The sequence below is a fragment of the Dasypus novemcinctus genome, chromosome 6 (assembly GCF_030445035.2).
Source record: "Dasypus novemcinctus isolate mDasNov1 chromosome 6, mDasNov1.1.hap2, whole genome shotgun sequence".
NCBI classification, from domain to species: domain Eukaryota; kingdom Metazoa; phylum Chordata; class Mammalia; order Cingulata; family Dasypodidae; genus Dasypus; species Dasypus novemcinctus.
The window spans coordinates 24346980-24366577 of NC_080678.1; the positions used below are offsets into that span (position 1 = coordinate 24346980).

At 36.8% G+C, this 19598-nt stretch overlaps 1 protein-coding gene across 3 annotated transcripts in view; it reads right to left on the reverse strand.

Moving 5' to 3' along the window:
• The window catches only part of NHLRC2 (NHL repeat containing 2), an 85862-nt gene that overhangs the window by 65285 nt on the left and 979 nt on the right, over positions 1–19598 (reverse strand). For all 3 annotated transcript variants that reach the window (XM_058298359.1, XM_071215662.1, XM_071215661.1), the window contains exon 2: positions 11254–11406. In XM_058298359.1, the coding sequence (XP_058154342.1) occupies positions 11254–11406 (153 nt within the window). The remainder of the gene's footprint in view (positions 1–11253; positions 11407–19598) is intronic.

The following is a 19598-nucleotide window of genomic DNA, read 5'->3' on the forward strand; positions in this document are numbered from 1 at the left end:
TCCTAGTGAGCACCGTTTTTCTCTTAACAACCTTTGTTGCCCAAAGTGTTCCAGATATGAGAAGGAGATTGAAGGGGCAATAGCCAATTACCTGTCTCTAGTTTAGTTAGCAGTGCCTATGAAGATTATTACAATAGGGACTGAGTTAAAGAAAACCAGCACCTCAGAAGGCAAATGACCCAACTCAAAGCTCTAATAAACTGAAAATAATCAGAACAAGATGGCCTCAAAAAGGTATGATTTCTGGGCCCAACCTCTACCCCTCTAGGGACAGGAGAAATTTTTTTATTTTATTTTTCATTTTTAAAGAAGCATTAGATTACATAAATAAAAAAATTTAGGGGATTCCCATACATCCCATTCCCTCCCCCCTCCCACTTTCCTCCATTAACATCTTTCATTAGTGTGGTATATTTGTTACAACAGATGAACATAAATGGAAGCACTGCTACTAACCATGGTCTATGGTTGTGCACCGCACAATTTTATAGGTTCTGACAAAATGTATAATGGCCTGTATAAGTCATTGCAATGTCATGAGGAGAAATTTTTTTTTTTTTAAGATTTATTTATTTATTTAACACCCCCCCCCCCCGCCCCTGGTTGTCTGTTCTTGGTGTCTATTTGCTGCGTCTTGTTTCTTTGTCCGCTTCTGTTGTCATCAGCGGCACGGAAGTGTGGGCGGCGCCATTCCTGGGCAGGCTGCTCTTTCTTTTCACGCTGGGCGGCTCTCCTCACGGGCGCACTCCTTGCGCGTGGGGCTCCCCCACGCGGGGGACTCCCTTGCGTGGCACAGCACTCCTTGCGCGCATCAGCACTGCGCATGGCCAGCTCCACACGGGTCAAGGAGGCCCGGGATTTGAACCGCGGGCCTCCCATGTGGTAGACGGACGCCCTAACCACTGGGCCAAAGTCCGTTTCCTAAGGAGAAATTTTTAAACTAAGAACCAACCAAATGAAAACATTTTTCATGTGTTTGTCATTTATATATATTTTTAATTTTAATTTTATTAATTTATTTCTCCCTACCCCCTTGTTGCTTGCACTTGCTGTGTCTGTTCATCTTCTTGTTTCTTTAGGAGGCACTAGGAACCAAACCCGGAACCTCTAATGTGGGAGGGAGGCACCTAATTGCTTGAGCCACCTCCATTCCCTGCTTTGTTGTGTCTCTCATTGCCTTTTTCTTCTTGCGTCTCTTGTTGCGTCATCTTGCCCCACCTGCCCGTTGTGTCAGCTCTTTGTCTTGCTTGTCTTCTCTAGGAGGTGCTGGGAACCTCTGTTCCCTGCTTTGTTTTGTCTCTCATTATGCATTTCTTCTTCTTTCTCTTGTTGCCTTAGCTTGCCGCACCTGCCCTCTGCACCAGATCACTGTTTTCTTTAGGAGGCACCGGCAACGAAACTAGGGACCTCCCATGTGGGAGGTGGGAGCTCATCACTTAATCCACATCCACTTCCCTGTATTTCTTTTCTGGACAAATGTCTATTTAAGTCTTTTGCCCATTTTTAAAAATCAAGCTATTTGTGTTTTTATTGTTTACTTGCAGCATCTCTTTATATATCATGGATATTAAACCCTTATTGGATATGTGAGTTCCAAATACTTTTCCTACTGAGTTGGCTGCCTTTACACCCTTTTGACAAAGTCCTTTGCGGTACAAAAGTATTGAATTTTGAGGAGGTCTCATTTATCTATATTTTGTTGTTGTTCATGCTTTGGGTGTAAGATTCAAGAAAGCACCACACACCACAATATCTTTAAGATATTTCCCTACATTTTCTTCTAGTAGTTTTATGGTCCTGGCTTTTATATTTAGGTCTTTGATCCATTTTGAGTTGATTCATGTATATGGAGTGAGATAAGGATCCTCTTTCATTCTTGTGGTTATGGATATCCAATTCTTCCAGTGCCATTTGTTGAAGAGACTATTTTGTCCCGTTAACATGGATTTGGTAGGATTGTAAAAAACCAGTTGGCCATAAAGCTGAGGATTTATTTCTAGACTCTTAATTCTATTCCTCTGATCAATGTGTCTATCTTTATGCCAATACTATGCTGTTCCATGAGCACTTGAGAAAAATGTATAACTCACTGATTTGGAATGCAATGTTTTGTATATGTCTGTTAGGTCTAGCTCATTTATTGTATTGTTCAAGTTTTCAGTTTCCTTGTAGCTCTTCCGTCCAGTTGTTCTATCTAATTATGTGAGTGGTGTACTGATGTCTCCAGCTGTTATTATTGTGATGTCTCTTTCTCCCTTCAGTTTGCCAGTTTACCTCATGTATTTTGGGCCATCCTGCTTAGGTGTACAGACATTTCTGATTGTTATTTCTTCCTGATGGATTGTCCATTTTATTGATATATAATGGCCTTCCGTACCTCTTATAATTTTTTTGCATTTAAAATCTGTTTTGTCCGATATTAGTATGGCTATTCCTGATCTTTTTTTTGTTACTATTTGCATTTAGAATCTCCTTCCAACTTTTACTTTCAGCTGCTTAGTGTCCCTGGGTCTAAGGTCAGTCTCTTGTAAGCACCATACAGATGGCTCCTGTTTTTTAATCCATTCTCTCAGTCTCTATCTTTTGATTGGGGAGTTTAATCCACTCACATTATTTTTCCTTCTACCTTTTTACACACTTAAAATTTTCTTTAGTAAAAAGTAAATCCCTAAGACAAAAACAATCCAGAATATTATCCCTATTTTCATAAACTAAACATTATCTTTTATATAAATGAAATGTTACCTTTTTTAATAAAAAATTCTTAAAGGATAAATTGTGTTTTAAGAACTTCATCAAAAACAAAGACTAATGATTATCTTATGAAAATCTTAGAAAAGAGAAATTATTTTTTAAGAAATTGGTACTTTGAAAGCCTAGCTGTCATAAAAGTTTACTAACCTACATGTCTATTTTTTATGTTTCAAAAAAAATTGCAATGCCTCTTATTTCTATAGACACAGCCACTCCACACCCTTTACTTCCACAGTTCAATTCTATAATTGCTTTCAACTAAATAACAAAGAAAATAAGTTACTATTTAAGAGTTCTATTATGTGACAGGTACAATGCTAAATAAGTGCTTTACAGGAATTCCACTTAAATATCCCTAAAACTCTACAGGGTGTGGTATTACTACCATTCTACAGATAAAAAATTGAAGTTCAGAGAAGTTTTATATACCTGACAAAAGTCACAGCAGCTAGTAAACAAGAGAACTGGGATCTGAATCTACAATCTACCTAACTGCAAAGTTCATGTTCTTTCCACTAAACTAGGCTTTCACTGGCAATCTGACAAATGAATTAGCCATTATATTTTAATGGCTGCGTACTCACTTTTTTTAGAACTGAAAAAATAATTTTAATATCACAAAGCAGTTCAACAAAATTAAACAAAAGAATTAGTCTTTTTTAGCTTTAAAAATTGGTAATTTTAAATAGTCAATACTTTTGATTTTCTTTACTTCATATATGTTTTTCAGCTTTCTTGGCTTTCATGTATGCATTTAAGATTTTAATGAATCCAATTAAATATAGATAGGATTTCCCCTCATCTGTCACTCATGTAAGTGTACTAGAAACACTGAGACAGCCTTACACTATAGCTTATATTACTCATACTATACTCATGATATTTCAAATATCATATGTTTATATAACTGTATATAAAATTACTGAAATAATTTTGTAGTAACAATGGGAATAAACTATACTGTTCTGGTATGGAATATGACGTCAGATTCCCTGGTTTCAAGTCCTAGCTCTATCGCTCACTAGCTAGGTAATCTTTGTCAAGTTAGTTATCCTCTCTATGCCTCAGTTTCCTTAACTGTCAAACAGGGATAACAATGGAATTCATCCTATAAGACTGTTGTAGGGTTGTTAGCTTTATTATAGTTAGAAATCTCCTCTTTTCTCTTCCCACTTACCTAAGTCAAACATTATTTATTTATTTTTATTTGCTACTCATTGAACAAAACCTTGGAGGTTTATACATATAACTATTTTTTATGGGGCAAATGAAATTTTTCTGGATATAAATTCAGAAAAATAAAAACTTTAATCCAAGAGCTAGTATTTTCCCACAATTCAAGACACCTAACTAAGCGCACATAGTAAGTGCTCAGTAAATGCTGACTCGTACTGCACTTTTTGCTCAGGCCATCCCCTTCTTCTTGGAATGCTATCTAACTCGAATTCTCACAGCATTTTTCAAAGTACTATACTAGATATAAAGGGCTTTAGTTAGAAAGAACAAATGATAAAATCAGGATACAAAATTTTAACTTCAAAATAAGGTAGCATATGACAAATATTAAATATCCCTGTCTCTGCTAATTTTACAGTGTAGTGGTGAAGGCAGATGGGAATCAAATATTCACACTAATAAACGTAAAATAACCATGATATGTGCAAAGGAGAGGGGCAAGGTGTATAATAAGATCTGACCTACAGGGCCCAGGGGAAAGTGGGTAGGGAGTCAGGGGAAAGTGGGTAGGGAGTCAGGAAAGGTTTCTGACTCTCCCTTCTGTTTCTTAATTCCTTGGGTATACTAGATCTCTTGTGGGAAGGTGGCTGTCAAGGGGTAAGGGAAGCAATGATTTCAGCAACTGCTAGCCATCTAAGTCAACCTACAGAACACATCTACTGTTTCCAATATAGGGCTCCTTTCATGAAGTAATGATTCCAGCTAGAATGGTAAAGCTGGAAGATTATTTTGCTTATATTGACTACAGCTAGATCAGTAAGAGTAGCAACAGGTATATAGGCCCAAGAAGCTTTCTCTCTCTGGTTCTCAGGCTTAGTCTAATCCTTTTTACATTTATATAATAAAAGTCCACCCCCTTGGAATTTCATCCTTTTTGCACTATATAATCCTTTCCTTGCAACTCCTCTTTTACCTCTCTCCAAGGAGTAGCTAGCTAGATTACATGATGTTCTGGCCCTAATTGTTTATTTCATTTGCATGTGTTTTTTTCCCATTACAATAATTAACATGAGGAAGGAGCCTCACAACCAGAGCAATCAAGAATGTTCCTGGTTAGTTTCATGTTAATCTGGCACTCTCATCCATTTGTGAGAACTATGTTTTCTTGGCAAAAACCTCACGTTCAAAAGATCTCTCCTTTAAGAGGAGTTACTTCCTCTTCAATTTGTCTGCCTTCTCTAACATCTGAATTCACTTTTACTTTATTTCTACTAACCAAATCTACTCATTTTCTTCCTACAATACTTCAGTAATTTTCCTTCTGATCAATATACCTTAATACTTCCTTGAAGCAGTGATGATTGAGGTGAGATATGAATGACAAGAATGCATTAACTAAGGGAAGAGAGCACTGAAGGTGATCCCAGGAAGAAAAAGTGCACAGAAAAGAGGGAACATGAAAAATAGAAGAGACTTAATAAGTGAAGTGACTAAGCACAGAGAACAAAGGGGAGACTGGGACAAAATGAATATGCAGATGGGAGTCAGCCTCGTAAGTCATGTTAAAAGATTTGCATCTTCATCCTTAAAGCAATGGGAAGTCATATGTAAAAATCTCAAAGATACTTTAAACTAAATTCATGACTCCTGCCTTGAAACTTGTCCTTTCTCGGCGTTTCCTGTCAGTGAATGGCACAATCTCTATCAAATTATACAAGTCAGAACACTACCTAGGATATTTCTGTAATATCCAATCAGTCCTTCCTCATACCTCTGTCTAATCCATGACAAATTCTGATTTCCATTCTTTTTGGTAAAATAACCAAATCCTATCTCTCCAGCATCTTCTCCCTACCCTCTCCTCTTTCCACAGGATGTTCTAGTCACCCTAACCTTGCTTTAGTTCCTTAAGACCATCATTCTTCCTGCTTTAACACTTTGACACATAGTGTTCCCTCTGCCTGGAATGGATGAAGAACTTCACCCTTTCATGTAGTAAAGTCTTGTCTTTTAGATATCAAGGCCACTTTTAATTTTCTTTAAAAAGCTTCCATTTTCTTCATAGCCCTCTGTAATTTTCCTTCTTAGCACTAAAAATATTTGTGTGCTTATTTGATCATATGTTGTGTCTCCCCCTCCACCAGTAGACTCTAATTCCCACTTATTAAACAGGAACCATGCACATTTTATTCACTTGCACAGTACCTAGTATATAAGTAGGAAATTAATGAATGGACAAGACATAAAATACTGAAAACATTTATACATTTGTATAATTCAAAAGCTATATCATATTGATTGATCTACCTTCATAGATAATTGTGAAATATCTACTTCCCCTATTTGTTTCAGTATAAAGAACCATACAGAGATTTTTGCGTGTGTGTGACTACTTTGCTTTTTCAGTTAATCACACTGTGATAGTTAATTTCATGAGACAACGTGGCTAGGTTATGATGTCCAGTCTTCGGTCAAGCAAGCACTGGCCTATTACTATGAGGGTATGTCATAGATGGATTTAAATCATAAGTCTGTTGATTGCATCTATGGCGATTACATCTATAATCAACCATACTGCCTTCAAGAATGGGAGAAGTCTTCTCATCTAATCATTGGAAGCCTTAAAGGGAGAGCAGAGGATTTCAATGTCAGAAAGAAGAATTTCCATCTCTACTTCAGACAGCTAGCTTCTCCTGGGGAATTCATCAAAACCTTCAACAGAGTTTCCAACTTGACGTTTTTGCTGGGGAATTCAACATCATCTTCATTGACTTCCCTACTTGTTGCCTACCCTATGTTATTCAGACTTGCCAAGCCCCATGATCATGTGAGCCAATTCCTATTATAAATGTCTTACTATTTACTATATCCTTTTGGTTCTGTTTCTTTGGAGAATGCTGACAAATACATACACAAGGAGAAGTAGGATGTTAAATATTCTTCCCTTTAGCAATCTTTTACTAACACTAGGATTTAAACTATTCTATTTAAAATAGACAATGGAAAGAAGGAAGAGAGGGCAAGAGAGAAAGGAGGATGGGAGGACAAGAAGGAAGAGAGGGAGGCAAAGAGAACATATCAAAAAGAAGTGCTTCTAAAATATTAATGATAAAATAACTTCTTAAATCATTTTAAAAGCTTCAAAGATCTTTATTTTTAGGTAAGTATGGATATTACAATTGCATATACTATAGTTGAAAGTGTAGTTTAATCACAGGTACTATAATAACTTAGTGAAATGCAAAGATGGAGAGTATTTGAAGAATTTGGAAGATGTTAAAAAATTTTAAACTGAGACATTCTGAGACCTAAAAGCCAAGTGTGACTTTACTAGATAAGAAAGGTTAAGAAGAGTATTCCAGGCAAAGGGAACATTATGTGCCAAGACGTTATAGGAAGAGGAATGATATTCTTGAGGAACTGAAGGAAGCCCAGCATGGCTAGGAGGTGGAGAAGGGTGTGGAGAAGATGGTGGAGAAGTGAGATTTTCATTTCATTTTGATACTAAGAGCAATGGAAATATGAAACGAAAGGATCAAAATCTTTGAACACTACACTGAACTAGAGATCAGAAGCAAATCTGACAACAAATCAAAACCTGACATTAGGCTGTGTCCACATTAAACACACTGAAAGTTTGCCATAGATTGCCAATATCTTCATAGTACTTTAACCATTTCAGAACACAGAAAAAAAGAGAAACTTCTGAAAAAAAAGCAGTATAAAGTTTGTGCAGCAAAGATTTAAGATAGCAGGTCTGATTTTTATTCTTGGAAAGGCCTGATTACAAGGTTGGCATCAAGGTGCTTGGATTCTGGGAGGAACCCATTCCCAGAACTGTTAAGAGTGGCTCGCTGTGCCTAAACTATACAACCAATATGGTTAATGCTGAAAATCTGCATTTCTTCTGGGAGTCAGGAATTTTGGTACATGTCAGGCAGAGGCTGCCTACATGAATTGCCTGAGCAATGAGCTTCTAATGAGTTTCCCTGGTTGGCAACATTTCACATATGTTGTCACAATTCATTTCTGGGGAATTAAGCACATCCTGTATAACTCCAATGGAAAAGGACTCTGGAAGTTTGTGATGGTCTCCTCTGGAATTCTCCCCATTCATCCCATGTGCCTTCTCCCTTTGCTGTTTTGCCTTGTATCCTTTCACTGTAAATAAACCATAGCCATGAATACAACTATATGTTGGGTCTTATGAGTCCTCCTAGTGAATCATCAAACTAGGGTGGTCTTGGGAAACCCCAACACAAAGTGTAATTATACACTGACTCATTTAAAAGCTTAGTTTCACTATAAAGATAGACATGCATTCTAATTTTTAATAAAATGTAAAACAGAAAAAGCATATATTACATAAATTTACTTAGTAGTTGTGTGACACTTAAGTTTTAAGCAGTACGATTTATACATTAACATACACCTAGCAATCACATATTTAAATATGCTAAATTTTTCTAATAGATTTTAGACTCTCAAGTAAAAAAAGAACCACCAAGGTCCAGTCAGTTAAATATAAATATGTACTAAATTATCATGAAATAATAACAATTTTAGGGCAAAGTTATATTCTTAAAATTTTTTTAACATCAGAGCAATTTTTTGCTACTATTTACTTAAAGATTCTTTGGCATTTATAATTTCTCTTATCCTATTGTGAAGATGATATTGGTCACCATTACAGGTCTGAGTTTAAAAGCCTCAGTTTTAGAGAGGAAGGAAACTGGTTATTAAATCAGGCCTCTTTCAAGGTGTTTTTGAATTAATAAGCACTTCCTCACATAAGAGACCATTTTTGGCTTACTAATAAAATAAAATGAATAATATCCCATGAAATTTAAAATAGCACATTATTTTCTATTTTTTTTTATACTTCAGTGTATTTTCCAAATGATTCATAGGGGTATAAATGTACATTTGTCTTATAATAACAATTTTTTAAGTTTAGTAGTAATTAAACTATTTATTAAAAACTCTTGTCAATATAAAAAAATTTAAAATAGGTTGTTGAATGTTACTTCAAGAACATTAAAAGCATTGCTGCAGATATCAGATAGTAATGTGATAAGACATTTAGCTTAAGAAAGCATATTTAATTTAAAGACAGCTTGTTGAACTTTCATGTGATAATATCTGGGTATGCTTGCTTCTGTGAATATAAATTTATTTTCTTATCAGTGAAAAAATTGTTAGTTACCAGCATTTTCATATGTCAGCATATTACTGAAATAATGTTTCTTTGAAATTACAATGTTGAGACCAGCTAAAGAGTATTTTACTTTTCGGTTGTATATTTGTAAGTAAAACAATTTTTCTTTTCGTCAAAATATGTTATAAAAATGATGTTTCCAGTAAACTGGTAAAGAGATTACAAGCATCCATTCTAAGAAATCACTGAACTGCTTCAGGTAACAGCTAATCAATTAAGTTAAACAAATACAATCCTTTGGGGGTGATCTTAGGTAGGAAATGGTTAAGTTTGGGCTTCTTAACCCAATTCCTAGTGTCTTTCTAAAATAAATTTTATGTCATCCTTCCATTAAAAAAACAAACAAAAAAAGCAAAAACAATTTTCAAAGAGTACCTATCTTAATGGAAGAAAAAGCTGTAAACTACTCAAAATGTCAGGACCCTTCACAATGTGGTCCTGACCTAATCTACCTTCTCCTTTTACCTTTACCATGAGCTCCTACAATCTTGCCACACTAAACTACTTAGCACTCTCCAAAACATATACTCTTTTGTGCTTCCATGCTTGTTTACATGACACTTCCTTAGCTCCTGCCCCATTTTCATTTTTAGGTATATTTCTGCTCATTTTTAAAGTTCTGGCTCAATTGTCTCCTCTGAGAAATCTTTTCCAATGCTTTTAGGCAAATTTAGTTACTCTTTTCTTCACGTTCCATGGTGCTTTTTATTCAACTTTGTTACATATTTTTTTCAGTACTTAACAGAGTACCCTGGATATATGTTTAATAAATGTGATGTATTAAATAAGACACACAAGCATCTAAAATGAAATACCTATATATTTCTTAAGTGCATATGGATGAATTTTTGAAAAAATGATCAACTATTGGGAATATTTGGGTTCTTGATAAGTCTTACTTATTGGCAATTTCAAGATACCATCTACTACACTTTAAAAACATCTGAAGTTTCACTTGCACTGGATATTTTATCACCCCTTTTCTTAAGTTTCAAGATTTCAGTTTTGTACATAAATGTCAATGACCCTTTATCCCTTTTATCAACTCCAATAGAGCGTCAAGTATAATTTAAACCTAATTAAATGGAACCTTTAATTGCTTCATTTTTCCCCATGCTCTCCTTTTAGAAAGAGGTAAACAAGAAGAAGAAAATGTAATTTTTTAAATCTTCTAGAGCAAATATTAAGTATAAACTCTTAACATATTCAGAATTTGTAACACTATAATATGCTTTATGGTGTAAAAACCTAATGTGCTTTAGTAAACATTAACCTTTACAAATCATTTTTAATGAAACGGGGTCAGAGAAAAAGTATCTGTTATTTCAGATTCCACTATAGTTCATGTCAAGTGAAACTTAAAAAAAAAATTTTTTAAAGATACTTAGACTACATAAATGTTACATAAAAATTGTAGGATATTCCCACATGCCCTACTCCCTAACCCTCCCACCCTTTCCCACATTAACAACATCCTTCATTTGTAACAACTGATGAACACATATTGCCAGCAAGTGTGGATTATAGTTTACATTATAGTTAAACTCTAATAAGAACTTTAGATTTTTCTTTCATTGGGAGAAGAATATAAAATAAGGGTCACATATTTTTTCACAGGTAAGACATACAAAAAGACCTTTTAAAATACTTGATAATGAAAAAAAGTAAATTATGCCCTGATCCTCACAGAATAACATATACTATATGCTTGTTCTTTAGGTAGGCAAACACAGGGATTCTTAACCTTTTTTGTTCACAGACCCCTTTCCCAGTCAGGTGAAAACCACGACCCCTTACTGAGTCCACACTATACTGTGTATTATTTAATAAATATATCACACCCATACCAACATGTCCCCATAAGAATAATGTTTTTTTGAATTTAAATTCAATATCATGGACCCCTGGTTAAGAACCCCTGCATTAGCACCAAACTTAATCCTTCATGAACAGGCACATGGAGTCCTTAATTCATAGATTAGATATTACTTTTAGAATCATAGAAATCTTATCAAATGTTTATTCTTTTGTGAAGAAATAAGTCAACTACTCTTTCCAGTGCCTGTTCCAAGACAGTAGGTTAGAAACAAGTAAAGGGCAGTTACCTTTATCAGAGTATGTGTGTTCTAAGGCATGGAGATCAGGCAACAGGTGAATACAGTTTATGCAGCAGTAGGTGAAGAAATCAAGGACCACCACTTTTCCACACAGATCCTTGTAGAGAGAAATAGGCCCTTCTGTGTTCAGCCATTCTAATCCTGAAATTTACACAAAATAAGTTACAATGATTAAAGGAAAAGACAAAGAGATAATTTATCCAAAACTTCCTATTGAAATGTGAACCATTGTTTTTTCCAAGGCTAGTCCAAGTAGCTAAAAACCTGGAGATGACAGCACTATATCAATGCTGTAGCAATTGAATTTTTTATTTTATGTATTATTAAGAACCATTCTGTTCATCAATAAACAGCAAAAATGAAAGAGATGATGTATCTTCATGACTGAGACAAAACAGTGTTCATGATTTCAAGGAAAGGACCAAGAGGGCAAGTTTGTAGAAAGTATAGGTCCAAAGAGAAGAAAGAAGAAAAGGAGTGGAGAATGGGAAAGTTGCTATTATGAGGAAAGCTGAACTATAACAAGAAAAAGCTACTAAAACAATCAGAATCCTGCAAACTCATAGAACCAGAATCTAGATTACAGGACACCAGGGAAAAGGATGGAGATATGGAATGGGAAGTTAAAAGCTTAAAATGTACAGGGTTCCTAACTGCAATAGTATAAATGTTTTGGTAATGGATGGTAGTAATGGTAGTACAACATTATGAATGCAATTAACAGCACTGAAATACATATCTGAATATCATAAAGGGGGAAATGTTAGATTGTACATATGGTAACAGAATAAAATTTTTTAAAAAATCCATGGAACTACACTACACAGTGAACCCTAAATTAAACCATGGACTTTAATTAATAGTGTAATTATAAAAACATGCTATCATCAAGTGTAACAAATGTTCCCGACCAATGCAAGGTATAACAACTGAAACACTGGTGGGATGGTGGATGGTAATCCTGTATTTTATTCATGATTGCTCTGTAAACCCACAATTTCTCTAATTAATTAATAATAAAAAAACAACCAAAATTCTTACACAAAGAGTGTAACAGTCTCTGTATTAAAAAGGACAAAAAGCACATTTAAGCACAAACAATAGGAACTATCAAATATCAAGAGGGTCTAATGCATATACCATTAGGTACAAACGGGTTTTTGAGAAAAACACCACCAGTTTAACCAAAGAGGGTAAAGTACAGTTTAATTTATCATAGCAAGATGTACTTCACAAACAGCACTTATGGGAAGATCAAGCTTAACAAGAGCAAGACACAAATAAGTATCAAAAGTAAGCAGTGTTAAAATATACAGGTAAACATATGAAATGCCCAAGCTAAATTTCATGGAGGAGAAGGGCTGTAATATTCTGGAGTTGGATGAGACCTTAAATAAAAAGTTAAATGTTTTAAATGCAAAGATAAGCAAAATACACTGCTGTTGTGATAGATTTCCTGGAAGCAACATTAATATTAATGAAGAGTGCTCTCCTCTCTGTACTGCCAGAGGTCCCCCTTCACTAGGTTTGCAAAAATTAACAAGTTGGAACTCAGTTTCCCCTAACATTGCATTGAGGAAAGACAAGCCCCCTCCCTCATAGCCTATGTGTCTAAAAGCATGGCACTTCCCCAAAGGTTGAACAAAGAAACCACCTGGAAATGCGAGTAAAGGGAGATAAAGACCTTCATTACTTGCATAACAAAGGGAAACAGAAACATTCACTATCTGTATATCAAAGGGAGATAAAAACCTTTGCTTCCTGCAGATCAAAGGAACACCTGCTCCTCCAGCATTCCAAGAAAACATAACTCCCTAACCATTACCCTCTAGCCACATCAAGGAAAATTTTCACCTCTAGGGCTTCCTATTGGCCCCTACACCTCATTCAAACCCTCAAGCCCCTCCCACTCTATCATTTCCCCACCTAGGAATGTACTGTATAAATTCAAATCCCCCCTTTCCAAAAGTGGGCTGAAGTCTGTTCTTCAGACACCCTCCGTTGGGAGAGCTTCCCAATAAACTTTCTGCCTGCAATCAGTCTCCATGTCCCAGTTAGCGCCGTTTTTCTCCAACAGTACAAAGAAAAGAAAAATAGAATCTCATTAGTCTGTCCTTTTGTAAATCAGATTTTATAATTACTTGACCATGATTTAAAATTTTAACTCTGCACCATGACTTTGTTCAGTTGATATTAAAAGAACACCATCTCTGAAAAGAACCAGCAAGATGGCAGTGGAGTAAGGCACTCCTAGAGTCAGCTCCTGTGTTTGCAGTTAGCAAACACGCAGAGCTCTGTGCAGCTAGCTGAAGCACCTGTTTGGGGGCTTCAGGAGGCCAGAAGAGCATCCTGCAACCTCCTTGGGGGAGTAGAAGGAGGAGACTGCCCGTCTGCAGAGAAGACTCGTTAAGTAGAGCACTCGACGCCATGGAGGCCAGTGCCCATCCTCCACTGGAGGCACAAGCTGCCTCAGGAGATGTTCTGTGGCTGGAATTGAAAGCTCCACTTACCCAAAACGGGGGAGGAAGAGACGGTTGGGCACCAATTTCAGCTATGATGAGGAAATTCAGTGGGCTACAGTATGATCCTGATAACAGCTAAGGTTTGAACCTGTCCAGGTCAGAAAGAGGCCGGGAGCTGCCATCTTAACTCCGCACCTGGAACAAGGGGAAGTGGGGCAGACTGAAAATCCCAGTGCTGGTGGGGACCGGCTTCTTCCCATCCAGATCATATTGCAGGTCTAGCCTAGGCCCCAGTGCCACCTCCAGCAGGGAGGAAGCTGCGGGGACCAGCACCAGCCTCTCCAGGAAATTACCGGCCAAGCTGCGGAGGCCGGTGATTATCTTACTCTGGCGGCACGAGCCACCCCAGAAGCTGGTCTGTGATGGGAATTGGAAGCTCCATTTCCCAGAAACAGGGGAGGAAGAGACAGGTCGCTGCTGATTTCGGCTGCTGATTGGGAGACTTGGCTGGTTAAGAGATAACCCTGGGAACAGGTGGGGTGAGAAGCAGCCCAAGTCAGAAAGAGGCCAGTAGCCACCATTCTGACTCTGGCCCCAGCCTGAGGGGAAGCCGGGCTGATAGTTTCTTTCACACAGATCAGTCTGCAGTTCTAGCCTAGGCTTCAGCCCTGCCTCTGGCAGGGAGGAGGCTGAGGAACCCTGCACCAGCCTACACAGGTAACTGCAGGGAACTTTGGCTGGCATAGACTGAAAATCAGAAGGCTGCATAGATTGCTGCCCACACCTGCAGCTCCATCCCTGCCCCAGGTAGGGGACAAAGGGATGTGAAGCTTCATCAGTCTCTCTGGGCAACTACAGTCTAGGCCTGCATGTGGATTATTCCACATAGCTATGACTCTGTCCCTACCCCTGGCAAAGGAGAAAGTTGGAAGAAGCTTCATTGTTCCCTGGTGCAATGAGGGCAGCTTGAGCCTCCAAAGCTTACAGCACCAACTACATGCCTGGCTCGTACTGCATAACCAGCAAGGGAGAAACGATAGGAAGTCCTAAACTATAGAGAAAAACTGCATCCAGAAAAAATACTCTAGTAAGCCAGATGTGAAGACACCAACAAAAAATTACAAGCCGCACCAAGAAACAGGAAGCCCAGTTAAAGGAACAAGCCTCCAGATGACATAAAGGAGTTGAGACAACTAATCATAGATGTTCAAACAAATGTCCTTAATAAATTCAATGAGATGGCTAAAGCAGTTAAGGATATTAAGAAGACATTGGATGAGCACAAAGAAGAATTTGAAAGCATACAGAAAAATAGCAGATCTTATGGGAATGAAAGGTACAATCAATGAAATGAAAAAAACCACTGGAATCGTATCATAGCTGATTTGAGGAGGCAGAAAAAAGGATTGGGGAGCTTGAAGAAATGGCCTCTGAAAGTGAACATACAAAAAGAAGAGATGAAGAATGGAAAAAATTGAACAAGGTCTCAGGAAACTAAATGACAGCAAAAGGCATGCAAACATATGTGTCATGGGTGTCCCAGAAGGAGAAGAGAGGGGAAAAGGGGTAGAAGGAATATTTGAAGAAATAATGGTAGAAAATTTCCCAGCCATATTTAAGGACATAGATATACCTGTCCAAGACGTACTCCCATCCAAAAATATCTAAATAGACCAACTCCAAGACACATACTCATCAGAATGTCAAAGGCCAAAGACAAAGAGAGAATTCTGAGAGCAGCAAGAGAAAAGCAATGTTAACATATAAGGGATATCCAGTAAGATTAAGTACTGATTTCTCACCAGAAACCAGGGGGGCAAGAAGATAGTGGTCTGATATTTTTAAGATACTACAAGAGAAAAACTTTGTCAAGAATCTTATATCCAGCAAGACTGTCTTTCAAAACTGAGTGTGAAATTAGAATATTCACAGATAAACAGAAACTGAGAGAATTTCTAAGTAAGAGACCAGATTTTCAGGAAATACTAAAGGGTGTGCTAGAGCCTGAAAAGAAAAGACAGGAGAGAGGGGCCTGGAAGAGAGTCTAGAAATGAAGATTACATCAATAAAATAACTGAAAGTGTCAAAAGAGTTGTGAAAATAAAATGACAGAGGAAACTCAAATAGTCAGCAAAAAACTTAACCAATGATGTGAAGTACTTGTATTCAGAAAACTGCAACTCAATGTTAAAACACATCAAAAAAGTCCTAAATAACTGGAAGAACATTTCATGCTCATGGATTGGAAGACTAAATATCATTAAGATGTCAATTCTACTCAAATTGATTTAATGCAATCCCGATAAAAATTCCACCAGCATTAAAGAAAAAATTGAAAACACGATCATTAAATTTGGAAGGGTAAGGAGTCCTCAATAGCCAGAAACATGATAAAAAGGAAAAGTGAACCCTCATCTCCAGACTTTAAATCATAATACCTACCTAGTGGTAAAAACAGCATGGTACTGGCCTAAAGGCAGACACAATAGACCAATGGAACCAAATTTATGGTTCAGAAACAGACCCTCACAGGTATGGTCAAGCGATTTTTGACTAGCCTGTCACACTCACACAGCTTGTGCAGAACAATCCATTCAACAAATGGTACTGAAAGAAATGGACATCCATAGCTGAAACAAGGAAAGAGAACCCTTATCTCATACCTTATCTGAAAACTAACTCAAAACAGATCAAAAACTAAAAATAAAAGCAAGAACCATAAAACTTCCAGAAGAAATTATTGGAAAATATCTTCTTCAAGACCTGGTGGTAGGTGGTGGATTCTTAAAGGAGAAAAGAGGAGGACTGAGTGGACTACTCATGTTTAATGTATATAGGTTTAATTAGCTTTACTGTAAAACTGTGGAAATGTATAGAGTAGATGGCAACACACAGTAACAGCTAGTTTATAAATGGGGATGTGACTGAAAATGGTAGTTACATAAATGCCAATTGACAGAATGCTAGAGAACAATCTAGGAACTGGATATCACAGTAAACCAAGAGGTGGGTAAGAATTGTGGATGTTGGTAGATGCAAAAGTGTCCTTTGTTAGCTAGAACAAATGTATGTCACTACTGCACGGTGTTGGGAATGTGGAGAAGCATGGGAAAAATACAGCTGGAGTGACCTATGGACTGTGGTTAGTAGTAGTAATATAATGTTCTTGCATCTACCCAAAAGATATACTGTGTTGATGCTGAGGTAGTATGGAAAATGTGAGCCAAATGTACACTATGGACATGGCAATAAACAGATGATGATATTTTATCTGTAGCAAATGACACACCACATCGTGGTGTGTTGATATAGGGGTGTTGTTCGGGAATTCTGCACATGTGCATGATTGTTTTATAAGTTTAAAACTTCTGTCATAAAAAAATATATTTAAAAAATAATAATAGGGTGGGTTGGGGGAAAACACCAAATGTAAGATAAGGACTATGATTAGTAATAAGATTTTGACAGTGTTCTTTCATAGTTTGTAACAAACCTCTCATGACAAGGCAAGGTATTGGTGGAGGGTTGATGTATGGGGATCCCTGTATGATGTTATGCATGTTTGCTTTATAAGTTTACAACTTTTACTATACACTTAATTATGTATGTTCATAAATAAATGATATAAAAATAATAATCAGATTGGTTAGGGGAAAAATACCTTGGTTAGTAGTAATATTTTGACAATGCTCTTTATTCATTAGTTAAAAAGGTTTAAAAACAATGCAAGTTATTGGTGGTAGGCTGAGATGTTATATGTTTGTTTGATGTTATATATGTTTTGTAGGTTCACAACTATTATATATTTATTGTTTATGTATGTTTATGTATGAGTGATATATTTCAATAAATTTAAAAAAAAGAACACCATCTCTATTTAATCAATTAAAGTTTATTGCTTATAAGTATAAATGCAACTAGTATATAATAGTATAAAACTATTATTTATACCTTAAAGCGGGTATTTGGAAACATTTGGTAGCAAGCGAAAGTCAATGCTGAGCAGATGAAATGAATGGTAATAGCTGTGCTTACATGAACAACTGTAACTGAAATTACTCAATTATAACAAAATTCTAGGAAAAAAACGTGCAAATAAAACTAGTATTTCTGCCAATTAGTCCAACCTAGTATGGTTTCAGAGTATAGTGAATTTAAGTACACATTTTAGTCAAGTGTTAACTTGTATATCAGATCCAATGATTACACAGAACTTCAAACTAATGAATATACATTTCACGTCCTTCTCTGACTTTTTTTGTAAATAGTCAAGAATGACTTAGATTGGGTGGAAGGAAAAGAAATATTACATGTCATTTATTGTGTAAGTTACTTATCAGGCTTCATAATAATACAATAAATGAATACAATTTTAAAAAGCTGCTGGAAAGTGGTTGTGGTTCAACTGATAGAGCGTCCACTTATCATATGGAAGGTCCAGAGTTTGAACCCAGGGCCTCCTGGCCCATGTGGTGAGCTGGCCCAGGCACAGCGCTGCTACAGGCAAGGAGTACTGCGCCACGCAGGGGTGTCCCCCGCATAGGGTAGCCCCACATGCAAGGAGTGAGCCCTGCATTGAGCCACCCTGCGGGAAAAAAAGCGCAACCCGCCCAAGAGTGGCGCTGCACACACGGAGAGCTGACAAAGCAAGATGATGCAACAAAAAGAGACACAGATTTCCAGTACCTCCAAGAATGGAAGGAGACACAGAACACACAGCGAATGGACATGGTGGGGAGAGGGGAGGGAGAAGGGGAGAGAAATAAAATAAATCTTTTAAAAATATATATAAATAAAAAGCCGCTAAGTTCACTGAGCTCTAATGTGAGCTAAGGACTTTACATATATTACCTCCAACCCATTCAATAACCCTGAAAGGTAATATTGGTTCCATTTTACAAGTTAGAAAAGTAAGGCTGGCGGAAGTCAAGTAATTTGCTCAAAATTACACAGGCAACAGATGGAAGAATCAGGATTTTATCCGAGGTCTGTCTGAGGCCTTATACTGCCTCCCATAAACATGAGCCTCTCCTAAAAAATAAAGCATACTGTTTTTGAGGTAAAGTTTTAAGTTTATGACTTTTTGATTATAGTTTATTGATGAAGAAACTAAAAAAAAATATGTTTCTAATATTATGTCCTCAATAATCAGGTCCAGCAGAAAGTTTGCCTAGATCAAATACGAGGCATCATGATGACCAGTTATTTATTTACTAGTCACAGAGGTCAAATGTCTTAGAAACAAACCATTCTGGTAAATACAAACAAAACTAGAAAATAAAAACACATGGCCAAGTCCTATGGGATTGGCTGTTGCTCATTTGTAACAGGTAGCAGTGTACCATATAACTAAAAAACATTTAAGTGGTGTGTGTGTATATATATATGTCTTCTAAAATTTCTTTGAGTGATAAGTATTCATGCACCCAATTCTCTGCTAAGAATGCCACAGCATTTCAAATCCAGTAAAGGATTAATAAGGGGAAAAAAAAAAAAAAAGCAGTTCTCCAGGCAGGTGCAAAAAGCATGGAAATACACACAAGACTCTGGTGTCAGAGGTAAGGTTCGGATATACTTCTCATGAGATAAATGAACCCTGCTACATCCAACCTATTAACTATACATGTGGTTTCAGTGTCATGCCAGGAGACATACCAACACCACCAGGCAAAACAACACTAGTTCAACCAAAGAAGGTAAAGTACGGTTTCATCTATCATAGCAAGATGTTCTTCACAAAGAGCACTGATGGGAGTATCTGTTCACTCACGTGCCGAAAGCTCACAGTGCAGGGATTCAAACGCTGGAGACAGAAAAAATTGACTCAGATTTAAATAGTAAAGTCTCACATTCGGCAGGACTAAGAAACCG